The following is a 14,555-nucleotide window of genomic DNA, read 5'->3' on the forward strand; positions in this document are numbered from 1 at the left end:
TAAATGATAAGAAAATTACAACAGGAAGTTTTACCTTACAAAGTCAAGCCCCGACTAGGAATGGCTGATATGCTGCTGTATTTCAAAATAAATTGCTTTTTAATCCTCTACATTAATTAATATTTATTACATTTAAAATCCTAACTTTAAGTCTTCCTACTGGCCAAAGCCCAAACTTTCTATAAGATAAAGTCTCTGAAAGCAGATTGAGATCCTTCATAAAACTAAGAGAGATTTTACAGCTCTAAAATCTCCTCAAATTTTTAAATTACCACAGTTCTTCGAAAGGCAGTGAGAAATCCCCCAAGTGTTTACACACGAACTCCATGCACAGCATCTGCTTTCCACACTCAACACTTTTCACAGCGTTCTACCAGGATAGTGACAGCAACAGAAGAAAACACAAGTAAGCCAGCTTTAGGCTGTGAGCTGGAACCGCTACTAAAACCTGAACGCCAAGACAACTGGATCCCAGCTCCGAAATGGAGAGAACTAAAATTTGGTCGTTCCATGGTGACAATGACATTTCTATCAAACAAAGACTATCCTCCACATAATCATTAAATCGGTACAAAATTTTCTCCATCCAAATCAGACCTTCCCAAGTCTGCATGACTAGTTTGCAAATGACACAATTATGACTTTGGCATACAAAAGCAAATCTCTGATTTCTACATAGAAAGAGTAATGCAAAAACTGAAATTTAAAAATGTTTTTAAAATAATAGCAGACTGAAACTTTTAAAACGCTTACCTTTCCTCTAACTTGGGGGCTTTGGGGCAAATTGTATCTAGTTCTTTAGATGCTTCTAGCTCCTAAAATAAACATACATGTAAGTTTAAGAAACATTTATTATAACATAAATCTCCTTGGTCATGCCATAATATAAAATATTAATGAATCACCTCATCAGAAATACTCTGTATTTATTTCAGATTCATATTCATAAAGGTAGAACCTTAAGAAATTTATCTTTAGATTTAATACAGCACTTATAAAAGCATGCTTAAATATGAAAATTCTTTATAAGGTCTAGTCTTCTCAAGTCTAACCTTAATTATATCAAGTCCTCCTATGAGCTCTCCAGAAACATAGAGCTGGGGATAGGTGGGCCAATTGGAATAGGTTTTGAGGCCCTGACGAACTTCTTCATCTGAGAAGACATCGAAGCTGCTAAACTGAATATTATGTTTGTTAAGAATTTCCACCATCTGCTTGCTGAAACCTGCATACAGAAAAAGAAAATCAAGAACTTAACTTCTCTCTCAAATACACACAATTTTAAATTAATTCAGATTACATGTTATCTACTGAACATAGATGCCTGCCTCTATTTTACCAATGATGTAATTAGCATGGCTGAGTAGTATGTAATGAGGAAGCAAAGTCCAAGAACCCCTTCTCTGACGTTGAACCACATCACATGCTCAGGTATGGCTTAACTTTTTAAAGTATCATGAGTTTAAACAAACAAAAAAAAACAAAGTATGTTTATTTATCGAAGTTCCTCTTCAATATTAGGTATTTTTGTTGTAGGAAAAACAGTACTGGCCAAAAAGCAGAGACCTCAAGCCCCAGCACCAGCTCCATTCACCAAAGGGAGGCACAGTTCAGGCCTGGACAGCCACCTCTGCCCCCCTGCACTTTCCCATCAATCAGGGGACTGACATGGATGCCCAGACAGTCCCTCCCAGCTCTGCTGTTCTGTGAATCTATGAGAATCAACACTAGGCGGAGGAAAAAACTCTACAATTGTTATTTTTAACTAGTACTTGACCATACTTGGAAACCCAATTCTGTTTGCTTTCTACTGCCCTTTTACTACTTCCTGTGTACCCATTTCAATAGTTCAATTTTCATCATCCCTAAACAGAATAAATTAAAAATCAAGAAGCAGTGTGTTCTCTTTTAGTCTAGAATGGATATAGCACATTGGATTTCAGAGCTATCTTCTCTGTTGTTATACATGAACTGTCAGTAGACTGCTGGTATCCTTTCTCATTTGGTGTCATAACTTGACAGTTTCTTTTCTAAAACTATTTATATTCCCCAAAGTATGTAATGTGATTTTTTTTTTTACCTCACTGTAGTGACAATCTTATGTTCCATGATTTGATTATACTTTTTTTTGTTCTGTACTTTTTTGACATCATTTTCTTATTATGACATTAGTACTGAAGAATAAGAGTGTGAATATCAGTCTTTTATAAACCTATTAGTCTTGTCTGAAAAGAGAGTATTTTTCTTTCTATAAGCTCATTCTTCCCGATTGTTTTTCAATACTCTGTACTCTACTCTTTCACATTCCATCATTCTTGTTTTCAAACAGTCGTAATCCGCTGGAAAATAACCTTCAGATTCAAAATTCCTGGAAGATTTAACAGCATCTGCAATTATTTTTAAATAAAATCAAACCATGAAATTCAGTATAAAATTAACTGTATGAAGAGGCTTTACCTGATGTCATGCAAAAAGCACTTTTCCTATTAAAACACGGATCTATTACTGGCTCCAGACATTTTTAGATCTGCCGTTCATTGAGATGAAGTACCAGTATTTATTTGTATAGCACATAAGTTGCTTTTCCTACAACTGAAGTGTTAAGTTAATGTACAGCCCGAAGTAAAACACTGATTCTGAAATTTTTCATTCATCTGGGAGTTCATTAGTAAACAGCTAACGGCTGATTGCTGGTAGTTATTCTGTTGCCAATATATTAACTCACTTCTACTGTAACTGGCTGAGAAAAAGCTTTATTTTTGCTTTAGGCAATTACATGCAGACTAGAAAGGTTGATTGGTAGAGTTGCATTTTTAAGGGTTAAAGAGGCAGACTGGATAAAAGAGGCTTAAGGATAAAATAGTGAGAAGGCTTTATTCTAATAACAAAATGTTTATACCCACTTTTTTTTAGGAAAAATGCATGCACGCAATAAAAATATTTAAAAGTAGAAAAACCACGTTTAACTGTCCCAGAACCACCATTTCTACCCACAATCATTTCTGCTCATGACAGAAGACATGAATAAGGAGCCTAACTGTCCCACTACGTAACAACAACGAGACCCTAAAGAACACTGTGGAACCTGCAATGTTTTTGTGTCTGATTTAAAAAGTGAAACAGTTAGATGACTCTCACTGCAAGAGAAATTTTTGCACTGTGGTTCAAATACCTTTTGCTTTGCTAAAAGCTTTGTTAGTAGAAATAGATACAAGAATTCCCAAATAACGCGATTAACCTGCATGTTGAAGGATTTATCATTCTGTTTAAAAAGATGTACATCTCAGCTCTTCTTGAAAATCATCCTAAAACATGAGAGCCCTCTCTTTCCTGTCCTCCTGAGCAGCACAGAATAAGGATAATCTAATTCTCTGACGACTGAGACCCTATCAACATGTCAGGCTCCTAATACACCATACCATTCTCTAGGTAGAGCCCAAAAGTGAAGGTCGAGAAGACAGAGATGTGCAATGTGCAGGGGCTGGGCTGAGTCCAAGTAGATTCCAGGGCAGACCCCGAAACGGCTTTCAAGGTCTCCTTGATGCAAAATTTAAATGTTATTCATTCATGTTTTTCTGATTAACTGAAAGCAAGGTGGGGGCCCACTAATGAAAAATCAAGTGTAGCTCTACTCCACAACGGGCGTCCAAAGGGAGTAATGCGTGTTACTGACGGTAGTGCTTTCAAAGTGAATGCTGTGCAAAATATGGAAATACCAGCCACTTGAGCTCGTAAGCACTGATGGCCATTCTTTTATAAAGGAGGCTCTGCCTACGCCTCATCTCTAACATACCACCAGAAAAGCAAAAACAATTGTCCACTAAACAGGCTCAGAAAGGAAGAGGGTGAAAGTCGTGTACATTCCTGTAAAAGAACAGTTTGAAGATAAAGGCAGTTTGTGTAGCAGTGCACACAGAAAAGGACAAACAGAATCAGAGCAGCATCAGTGAAGGAAGCAGCAGGGCACAGTCACAATAAAAGACTCCCAATTAATCCTTAAGTAGATGTTTTTTCAAAGAATACCAAAACTCTAAAATAATCTATTTACTATATGTGATAGACATGATGTAACAGAAACCAAAATACTGGGAAACAGAAAAGCCTATTAAAGTGTAGTTATAAAAATTATAAACAATAAAATAAGTACTTGTATGGAATGAAACTCTGTTTATAATATGTATCAAAATATTTTTTTAATTCCCCAAGTATTTATCTAAATGTCTATAATACAGCGTTTTTTCCTATTGCTCTGAAATGTTTCAAAGTTTCTTTTTATTCTACCTCGTTATTTGTACAGTCTTCCAAATGTCACTCATACGGTTAATATAAAAATGGCTAGAAATACATCATAAATCCAGTCTAATGAAAAGGTAAGCAGAAAAATGATTATTTCTAAGTATAATTCTAATTTATTTGAATAATCATATAACATCTGAATTGAAAAGGCTCTCCAAGACTGGCTCCAACCCCCAACACCCAAAGAAGAAGTGAAGTCACACGGAAGGTAACTGATTTGTACCTCAAGTTATCAAGGCAGGTGGCAGGCATAGGGGCAGTTAGGACTGCAGCTCACCTGTCGTGACATCTAGTCTGCTAGGCTTTCCAGTATATCTACCACCTTCCCCTCTGCTGCCTCAGAATACCTTCCCTAAGCTTCAGTTTTTACCACCTGCCAATTTCATTAGGTTATTATTCAGAAACGATTAAGAGAACACTACTGTTCATTCCCAAAGGAAATAATACTCTACTGGTTTTACTGTAGGTTTCCTGTGTATAACCTGTCCCACCGGTTCCTCCACATCTTACAACCAGTTCTACAGCACTTCAGGCTTCAATGAAGGCATTAAATAAAATCCACTGGACTGATTTAAGTCCCTGTTATTAGGTCACCACATAAAGTACCAGAAGTGATTTTCATGCCTGATGGGAGAAATTGAACCAGCTGCAACATCCATTAAAAACCAACATCCAAAACACAGAGACTATCTGTTGCTATCTTTGGTTAACTCTAGTATAGACTAAGTTAGCCTTTCAATACACAAACAGCAGGCATCTGACATGGAAATACTGGCAAGGAAAATTTTCAAGCATAACTGAGAGAAAAAGGAACCATTTCTTTATCTTCCTAAGACAGAATTCATCATGAAACTTTACGTTTAAAACTAGACTGTTTCATACTTTAATATGTAATTTGCTAACTATACAGGGAAGAATTTACAATTAACTTTATATTGGAAGCTTGGCTATATTATAAAGTCACACTGGCCATGCAGTAATCACATCAATAACACACTCAACTTTCCTGCCACCTGTCTTAATAAATCCCTCCTGTGCAGTTGAAACAAACATGCATCACCAAAAGGCATTAAATGCTCCATTATGCAGCATAATAATGTTGTACAAGGCACAGTAAAAAGAAAACAACGTAACCCCAATACCAGAGGGGCCAAATAACTCTGAGACTTACTCAAGGACAAAATTCCAAGCATACCTGTGGTAAGACAATAAGAGTGACTATAAGCCACAGAAGTGGGAATCTTTAAATTATGAGCAGCTACAAATTGGAATTGACATCAATGGTGAATAATACAGTCATGAGACGTTGAGAGAAAACAGAAGTACACCGGGTAGACACAGGAACACTACTGCAATTCTGTACATTTTCAAACTGCTGAATCTGGACTATGTGAATAAAAGGAGGCTGCCAAGAAAGAGAGGTAAGTGTTAAGAGCAAAATTAACTGAACAGCCCAAAAGCCCATTAATGGAGACAGCAGTCTGGCAGCCGGAACCTAATCCCAACTCTGCTACCCAGCGACCCGAGCAAGTCACCTTCACTGGGACTTGGGTAGTAGACAACAAAGATTTTGAATCAGATGATTTCCAAGATGCCTTTTGGTGCCAGCATTCTCCGAGTCTACACTGCAAACGAGTTCTCACACCTAATTACAGACTCTCCTGGGAGTTATAGCGTGTCCCGCTCGCCTAAGGGTGTCTGGACACAAGTCTCAGATATATGGCGCAGCCTGCACAGAGCGCACCGCCTCAACTGCGCCCCTCCCGGGGAGTATCCTCCGAGCGGCCCCTTACCGCAGCGCGGCTCCTGAGGAGTTCCCTTCATGAACAACATGCAGCGGGCAGCGTGAGTTAACTTCTTCAGGCGAAGGCTGAGGTCTTCCTTCGGGTGCTCATTACCACTGGGTGGGAAGGAGCCGCTAGACGCATGTCGTTGAACCTTTTTAGTCAACTCTGGGGCATGGGCACCATCTAATCGGTCCATTTTCTGAGAATTCTAAAGTTAAAAAAGTCATTTAGAGTATGTGTGCATTTCTTCATCATCTCTATATTTCAGGCTCTAAAATTACAACGAGCACAAATCCATAGCTCTAGCCAGTTTTTAAAGAGGTCAACATTACCACTGGAAAAGTTTTTTAAACTCTGATTACAGATTACCTGCTATGCATCTCAATTTTAGAAATAAATAATTTTCTTCTTTCTTTTTAGGAACATACTAGGAAAACGGCACTACCTCTCAAACCAGGTCAGAAAGGATTTCCCCACCCTCGCTGGGATCAAATCTACTCTTAAGTATAAATGAGGTACCTGGGGGACCATGCTAACACCCAGAGGTACCCTGAAGCACTGATTTGCACCCACCTCCTAAAGGCGTCATTAATCAAACCAGAACCAGCCAGATGTTTCATTACGTCCAGGCACATGCCCCAACCAACCAACTTCTGACCCAACTCAGGGAACATTCTGGGTTTACAACCATGTATCTAGAATTTTTCTCCAATCCCGGTGGCTGGACCTCCACAGTCCATGCCCCTTTTCCAGGACCCCTAAGGCCAAGTAAACGATGAGACTACAAGAAGGGCAAAGCCAGGAGCAAGCAAATGCCTAATGTTTAGGGAGCAGGGGAGAGGGCAAAGGAACCAGCACAGACAGCCCGTGGCCCACTGCAGGCAGACGACCTCTTCTGCCATCTTATCCTTACCTTGAAAAACAGAAAGGTGGGAACAGAACTAATTTCATATTTTTCAGATACTTCAGGAACAGCTTCAGCTTCCAACTTTAAAATAAAAGAATTTAAGCGTGATTATAAAAAGATCCTTTTTTACTACTTCAATATGTAAATCAGTTTCACATGCATTATCCCTTCAAGTAGTTGATGTTTTTAAAGAGTATGCTACAAAAGTTTATGACACATTTACATTTAAATGAGACCCACTGGGCTGGCATGTCATCCACTGAGTCTGCAGTATCAAAACAGGTTCAGAGGTTTTTATTTTGTTGCACATTTCAAAAGATGCCTGGAGGCTGTGAATAAAATTTTTGGTGCACTAGTGACCTAGTAAATTTTCAATCATATGCAGCTACGACTATATTGAAATCCATAAATCACTGACCCCAGTTATGTCATGATTACAGTGCTTATTTTCTGCCCACAGCAATTCTTGCTGTTTGCTCTATTGACTAATTTCAAGAGGCAGTACATCATGACTGACAGTTGCAGCCTTCTGCAAATTATGAAGCAAAAAGGAGTATTTCTTCAATAAACTATTGATGTCTGATAAATTTTACTTTTAACTCCTGCAAGGCTGTTGGACCCAAAGCAGATACCTTGCTAGGTTACTTGCTTCTGGGTCTATTCATACATTTAAATGCATTTTAAATAAGATGACCACATTGTATTCGACAATTTCCTTGAAGCCCTTCAACAAGATCTGATGTGGTATCTGATACATAAGCTTAAACAGTATTTAGTAACGCCCTTTCTAAACAATTAAAACACAATTACCTCAAGCTTTTTACTTGGACTTTCTAAACTGTATACTTTGAGAAAGACTGAGATACATTGTATCTTTCCCTCAGGGGACTGTCAATGTAATATAAACTCTGAAAACCAATAAAAATCTAAATTCACACTACACCTGTAGGAAATAAAATTTATTGATAAATTCTACTGCTAAAGAGTTTAAACTATATACACTGCATTCTTTCAGGAGTGAAAGATCCCCACCGGGCTGGAGACACTATTTTTGTCTGGAGCCCTAGCCCATCAAACGGGCGGCAGTGACAAAGCGGGAAGCAGCCGTCTGTCTTTGGCGTGTGTCTCCAGCCCATGCACCCTTGGGTGCTCTCTTATCACCTTAATTCTCGTTTCTTTACAACGCCCTTTTGAAACAATATTTTAAATTATTTTCATTCTCCATTGTGAAAAATTATATACATTTTAAAGTCGTTGTCAAATGTACAATAAAACTGAAAAAAGAACAAAGAGAAGGTAAAGCACTTGGAGACAGCTATTTAGAAGAGACTCTTTCTAAGATATAAGAAACTTCTGTGCCATATTCCTTCATACAGTTCCACACTCAGACCAAAGAAGAGCACAAAGGTGATGACAAAGGCAGCGCATCACTGTCTGTCTTTCGGCTACCATCTGGTGAGTGCCCACCACACACTGGGCACTGACTGGGCCAGGCTCAGTGAAGATCCCCATCGCTGGCACTCCTGGATTCTAACAGAAAAGTAATACAAATCAAAAACCAGGTAACACTAAGTAGAAACCAGATAATAGAGTTTTAAACCAGAACAAAACAAGCAGCATCCTGACTCATACAATCAAATTCCTATATGCTTTTGAAACTTGATCTCTTCTCACATTCCCGCTGGTTTCCAGTAGGGTCCCTTACTGACAACTCTTCTGGGAAGCAAATGATGCTCTTGAAATTCCTGCTGAAGCCAGGAGGATCGCTACACGTGCCTCCCTTAAATGAGCTCCCAGAAGACGAGATCTTAATAAGACACAGGCAACGGTGACAGGCAAATCCTCCTGAGCCTGGGCCAGGAGCACCATTAAAGGCAAAGCCGTTCCCCAGAATATCAAGGGCACCTGAAGTCCGAAACCTTCACAACACTAAAACTCTCTAGAAATACTTCCGTTGGATGTAAGACAACATAACCGTTAATAACAATGGAAGCAGAAGATAAATGTATAAATACTAAAATTTTTAATTTTAATTTTCTTCTGCATTCCGAAGAGACCAAAGATGGCCAATAAGAGCTAATACCTTCCTTGGAGGCCTGCTCTGTGCCATAAACCACGACATGCCTTTACATGAGAGCACCTAGACCTGTCACAGCCTGGGAAGTACGGGGCATGTAATCATCTCAGCTTCACAGGGAGCCAGGTAAAGAGGTCACTCCAGACACAGTTAATAAGCAGCAGGACTGAGAAACAAACCCATGTTTGTTTGACTACAAAGCCTGTGCTTTTTTCACTATACTAGGTTAACTTTTCTACTACAACAATCAAACAAGAAATAGTCAAATTTCAAAGATAGGACTTATACATGACTTCAGGACAAAACAGACACGAATACTTCCAGAATGGATTCCCAGCCGGAAGGCCTTTGGGGGAACCACGTGCTTCCTATACCGGGAATCTCAAACGTGGCCCCTCCCCACGCAGCGTGCTTTGTGTCTGTGGAGAAGGGGGAGGAGGGCAGGGAGGTGTTACTAAAGCAAGATGAGTCCAGAGGAAGGGAATTCTGCATCATCTCCTTCAATTTACCAGGGTCACCACTGACCATCGTGATGATAATGGCTAACACCGTTCTAAGTACGTTCAGGCACTGAGTTCACTTAACCGTCACAGTAGGTACTGTCTTAAGGAAGAAACTGGAACTTCAAGAGGCTAGGTAACACGGTCAAGAGCACACCACCGTTGGGCGGTGGAGCAAGGCAGTCTGGCTCCAGCCTCACTCCACTCTCCGCGGCCTTGCTGCCACTTCACCAGATCCAATGGTTATGCCTTTTTTCTTCACTTTACTGACCTTTCAGTATCATTCAGTAAGGATGACCACACCCACTTTCTCTGATACCCTTCCCTTGGCTTTCTGTGGTTTCGTTTCCTCCAACTCTCAGACTGAATCCCTGGCTTCTTCCTTCACCTCTGGCCAACCACTACATGGCTGCACATCCCAGGACTTGGTTCTGAGTCCGCTTCTCTCACCTACACTCATTTTTCTAGAGCGGTCTCATACAACCCCCTGCTCTAAGGAGCACCAATATGGTACTGCCACCCAAGTTCTCTCCAGGCCAGACCGCTCCTCTCGCCTCCAAGCCACACACTCGACATCTGCACTCAGATCCCTACTGGATATCTCCCACTAAACCTGTTCCTCCCCAGGGCATCCCTATCTCATTTAAGCCATCTACTTGCTCGAATCAAAAAGGAGACAACCTTGACGAATTTTACTTCCTTCACTCCTGACATCCAATCCATCAACAGGTCTCCTGGGTGCCCCCCTCCAAAATACAAGCCGACTCAGACCACGACATTACTTCAACATTCTCCCCACTAGTGTCCAAGGCATCTCTCACCTGGCCCAGTGAAATAGCCTCCTAACTAGTATACCTGCTTCTAGGCTGCACCCTTACCCCCTTCAAACCATTCTCCACATGGCAGCCACAGTAATCGACTTAGGAATCAGACTATGTCACTTCCACTGTAGTTGGAATAAAACCAAAACTTGACCACTGCCCACAAGGCCACTCGGCCCTTGCCTACCTCTCAACTTCATGTCAGAGCCTCTCCTCCTTCACTATCCTCCAGCCCCACTGGCCAACTGCTGATCCTCTGAAGTCTGCACTTGCTAAGCCTCTACCTAAAAGCTCTCTCCCAGCTCTTCCAATGACTGCCACCTTCTCATTTTTTTAACTCTCACTTATTAGATACACCTTTTCAGCCCAACCTAAATAAAGCACCCCACCCACCCAAGGCCCCACCTTTCATAACCTGCCTATTCATTTCTTTTGCTGAACTTACTGCCACCTGAAATTACCTTGGTACTATGTGTTACCCATTTACTGTCTGTACCTTTACTGTTCCACATTCCCAGCAACTAGCATACTGTGTGGCATATAATTAAGTGTTCAAGAAATAAATTTTGAACAGAATATTGAACTAACAGTGGTCACTATTCCTAAGCCGAAATGGGAATGACTACTTGCCAGTGGTGGCAATGAGCCTCCAAGGTTAAGGCCAGAATGATGAAACTCGACATTCCAGTATAAATCAGCTATATTTCAATAAAACAGGCAAACAAACAAAACCACCTGACATTCCGGGACATTCTGTCATACCTCCTACAGGGCTTCTTTCTGCCCTGTGACAAGATACAAAAGGAAAAATTTTCAAAATCAAATTCTTTATTTGTCAGATAGTCAAATATAAATTTCAAAATAGTATTTAAATTAACATTTTTGATAACTTTTTTTAACACTTTACCAAACTTAGCCCAGTAACAGCTAATAAACTATGTTAATTGTGGTATTATTTTATTACCAAGACAGCATCGATTAAAACTAGGTTATTTTTAAGATGTAACAATTCTACTAGAATTATCTGAGAGACATCTTAGAGTTCCTAAAAAATGGAATCCTACACATGCTCTCTAAGATGCCGAATAAACTGATCAGTAGTCTCTGCTCCCACCTGCACAAAGGAAAGCAATTTAAAACAAAAACAAAAATGAACAAACAACAACAACAAAAAAAAACATGGTAAGGTAAAGGTCCCTACCTCAAGTATCCCACCATCTAGTCAAGAAGCCAACAAAACGGGAATAAAATGACAGAGCAGATAAGATATTCCCCGACTAACAGTCCAAACAATGGCACAGACTAAGTTCGGAGAGACAGGAAAGAGGGGGGAAAAAAAAAGCCACGGAGGTACACAAGAAAGACTTCACACAAAATGGATTTGATTTCAATCATCATGCTGTACACCTTAAATACACAAAATCTTTACTTAAAAAATAAAATAATAAAATCAACTACAAAATTTTTAAAATAAATTGCCACTCCTATTAAAAGATGGATTTGAGGGCTTCCCTGGTGGCGCAGTGGTTGAGAGTCCGCCTGCTGATGCAGGGGACACGGGTTCGTGCCCTGGTCTGGGAAGATCCCACAGGCTGCGGAGCGGCTTGGCCCGTGAGCCATGGCCGCTAAGCCTGCGCGTCCGGAGCCTGTGCTCCGCAACGGGAGAGGCCACAACAGTGAGAGGCCCACGTACCACAAAAAAAAAAAAAAAAAAAAAAAGATGGATTTGACTTGGACCATGAATATGACTAGTGGTACCCAATTTCATGACCCAATACTATTCTTCCTCCTTCTCACCCCCTACCAGAAACTATCCTGAAATAGTCTATCTACCAAACAATTTGATTTAATGATAAACATGTATTCCCATTTTAAATGCTAACAAACTGACTTTACATAATTTGAAAAGCAAAGGCACTTGATATTTTAATTAGCTGGTTAATTTTATTCTGAACAAACGAAGGTTTCTGTGAGACTTCCAGCAACAGAAATAACTCATGGATCTCCTCCATGCCCCTGAAGGTGTGAGAACATCAGGGTGGGACACAGCCCCAGGACCTGACTGGACATGGCAGCCGATGCAGGTGAGTGCAACCAGCACACGGCCTAAACATGGCACCAGGAAGGAGCACAAGTACTTTATTACCATATCATCAGTCCAGGAAGTGAAGGGATTCAGATGCAATACATGTGAAAATCTTGCCTTTCAGCAACCTATTCCAATGAGCACAAACTACTGGGACCAAAAATGTATGCTAGCTTTTCTCCGGTATTATTTTACCATCTTCTACAAAATAAGGAATTGTTGATGATCACAAACTGTGATTAAAACCATCTATATAATGATTCTGTAAATCTAAGTCATAGAATGAACTAACCTCTTATACGTCAAAGTCAAAAATGCTGAATGATGGCTGTCATTTAAAAAAAAAAAAAAAGACCAAGAAATCAAAAGAAACAGAGGGTGGTAGAACATCAATTCTATACCCTAGAAGTTTCACAAAGCTCTCACTGAGAAAGCTGTTTTGAAATGAACCACATGCCTCTCTTACTGGGAAATGCCAAGAGAGCTCTCAAATATTTTACCTCTCCTGGGCTGACTACTGTTCAGTACTGTGGCCTTTAAAAGTACCTACCTTCCAAATTCCACGCACATGATCTTTACCTTTGAGGATGTCTAAGCAAGAAAAACTATGCCACAGAATGAATTTGCAGAAAGTAACGACCTGGGCAAACTACCCACCTAGCCCTGTCACCCTCTCCGTGAATGGCAGGTGCAGTTGGGTTCAGGTATCCCCAACAGATAAGGGCTTCCCAACCCTTGGCGTGCTGAGACACTTAAGCACTTGAACAACTTAAAGTCTCACTGCCAAGTTTGGTACCAATGTGAGAAGTAATTCTATAGTCACTTTAAATAAATCATTCAAATGGCAGCTAAGAACAATGTGCTACTTAAACCAGTAACATTATACACATAAAAGCAGACTTACAACAATTACCATCATCTTGATTAATCTTATGATTGAATGTTTAATCATTCATTTCACTTGTAATCATTATCTTTTATCACTGACCAAACATGCAGTTTTAATGTTCCCTTCCATTATTTATATTGAACATTTTAGGGTTACATTCTAAGGTTTCATTACACATTTCACTGGAATTTTAAATAAGTCCTTAAATTTTAAAAAGCTAACCGTTACATTCATACTTGCTCTATCTGCATAAACACTGGAAGGATTCATGCAAAATTAATACAAGCAGCTACTTACAGGATGGGACAACAGGGCTGACAGGGGAAGGAGTGGGGCGGACCTTCTCAAAGTACATCTTTGTATACTGTTTTGATTTCTGAACCATCTAAGTGCAATACCTATTCAAAGCACACTTATTTATATAGAAACTGTCTGAAAATTGTATCACTCACTATACAAATGGATTAGTATGTCGGAATTCTGGGTCTTCAGTTTACATAAAAAGCGGCATACAAGCAATACAGTTGATGTCACTTTTAACCCCATATACAGGTATACTTGCCAACATATCCTCTGAACTCACAAACCCTGGTTTTAAAAAATAAGGCTTTGGGCTTCCCTGGTGGCACAGTGATTAAGAATCCGCCTGCCAATCCAGGGGACACTGGTTCGAGCCCTGGTCCGGGAAGATCCCACATGCCGCGGAGCAACTAAGCCCATGCGCCACAACTACTGAGCCTACGCTCTAGAGCCCACAAGCCACAACTACTGAGCCCCGCGTGCCACAACTACCGAGCCCCGCGTGCCACAACTACCGAAGCCCACACGCCTAGAGCCCGTGCTCCGCAACAAGAGAAGCCACCGCAACGAGAAGCCTACACACCGCAATGAAGAGTAGCCCCTGCTCGCCACAACGAGAGGAAAGCCTGCACGTAGCAGCAAAGACCCAATGCAGCCAAAAATAAATAAATAAATTTATTTTTAAAAAATAAAAATAAAGCTTTGGTTTCCTGTCTGCTTTTTTAAATACTAAGGATTCAGCTTTCTCCCTTCCCAAAATTTCATTTCTAAGATATTCAGCTCTTATTTGGGCCCTGCTGCTTAAATGAGTACTAAGTCCTGATTGATAACGTTAAATGTGCTTAAACCTAGTGAGCTAATCCAGTCACAACTCTCACTTTCCTAGTACTGC

General features: G+C 40.2%; 1 protein-coding gene across 1 annotated transcript in view; it reads right to left on the bottom strand.

The window, feature by feature from the left end:
- The window catches only part of GLRX3 (glutaredoxin 3), a 30,810-nt gene that overhangs the window by 9,748 nt on the left and 6,507 nt on the right, over positions 1 to 14,555 (bottom strand). The window contains exons 3-6 of the mRNA XM_079899169.1: positions 6,997 to 7,071; positions 6,090 to 6,291; positions 1,053 to 1,225; positions 754 to 815 (exon numbers count right to left, since the gene is read on the bottom strand). Of these exons, the coding sequence (XP_079755295.1) occupies positions 754 to 815; positions 1,053 to 1,225; positions 6,090 to 6,291; positions 6,997 to 7,071 (512 nt within the window). The remainder of the gene's footprint in view (positions 1 to 753; positions 816 to 1,052; positions 1,226 to 6,089; positions 6,292 to 6,996; positions 7,072 to 14,555) is intronic.

This window comes from Stenella coeruleoalba (genome assembly GCF_951394435.1).
Source record: "Stenella coeruleoalba genome assembly, chromosome: 16".
NCBI classification, from domain to species: domain Eukaryota; kingdom Metazoa; phylum Chordata; class Mammalia; order Artiodactyla; family Delphinidae; genus Stenella; species Stenella coeruleoalba.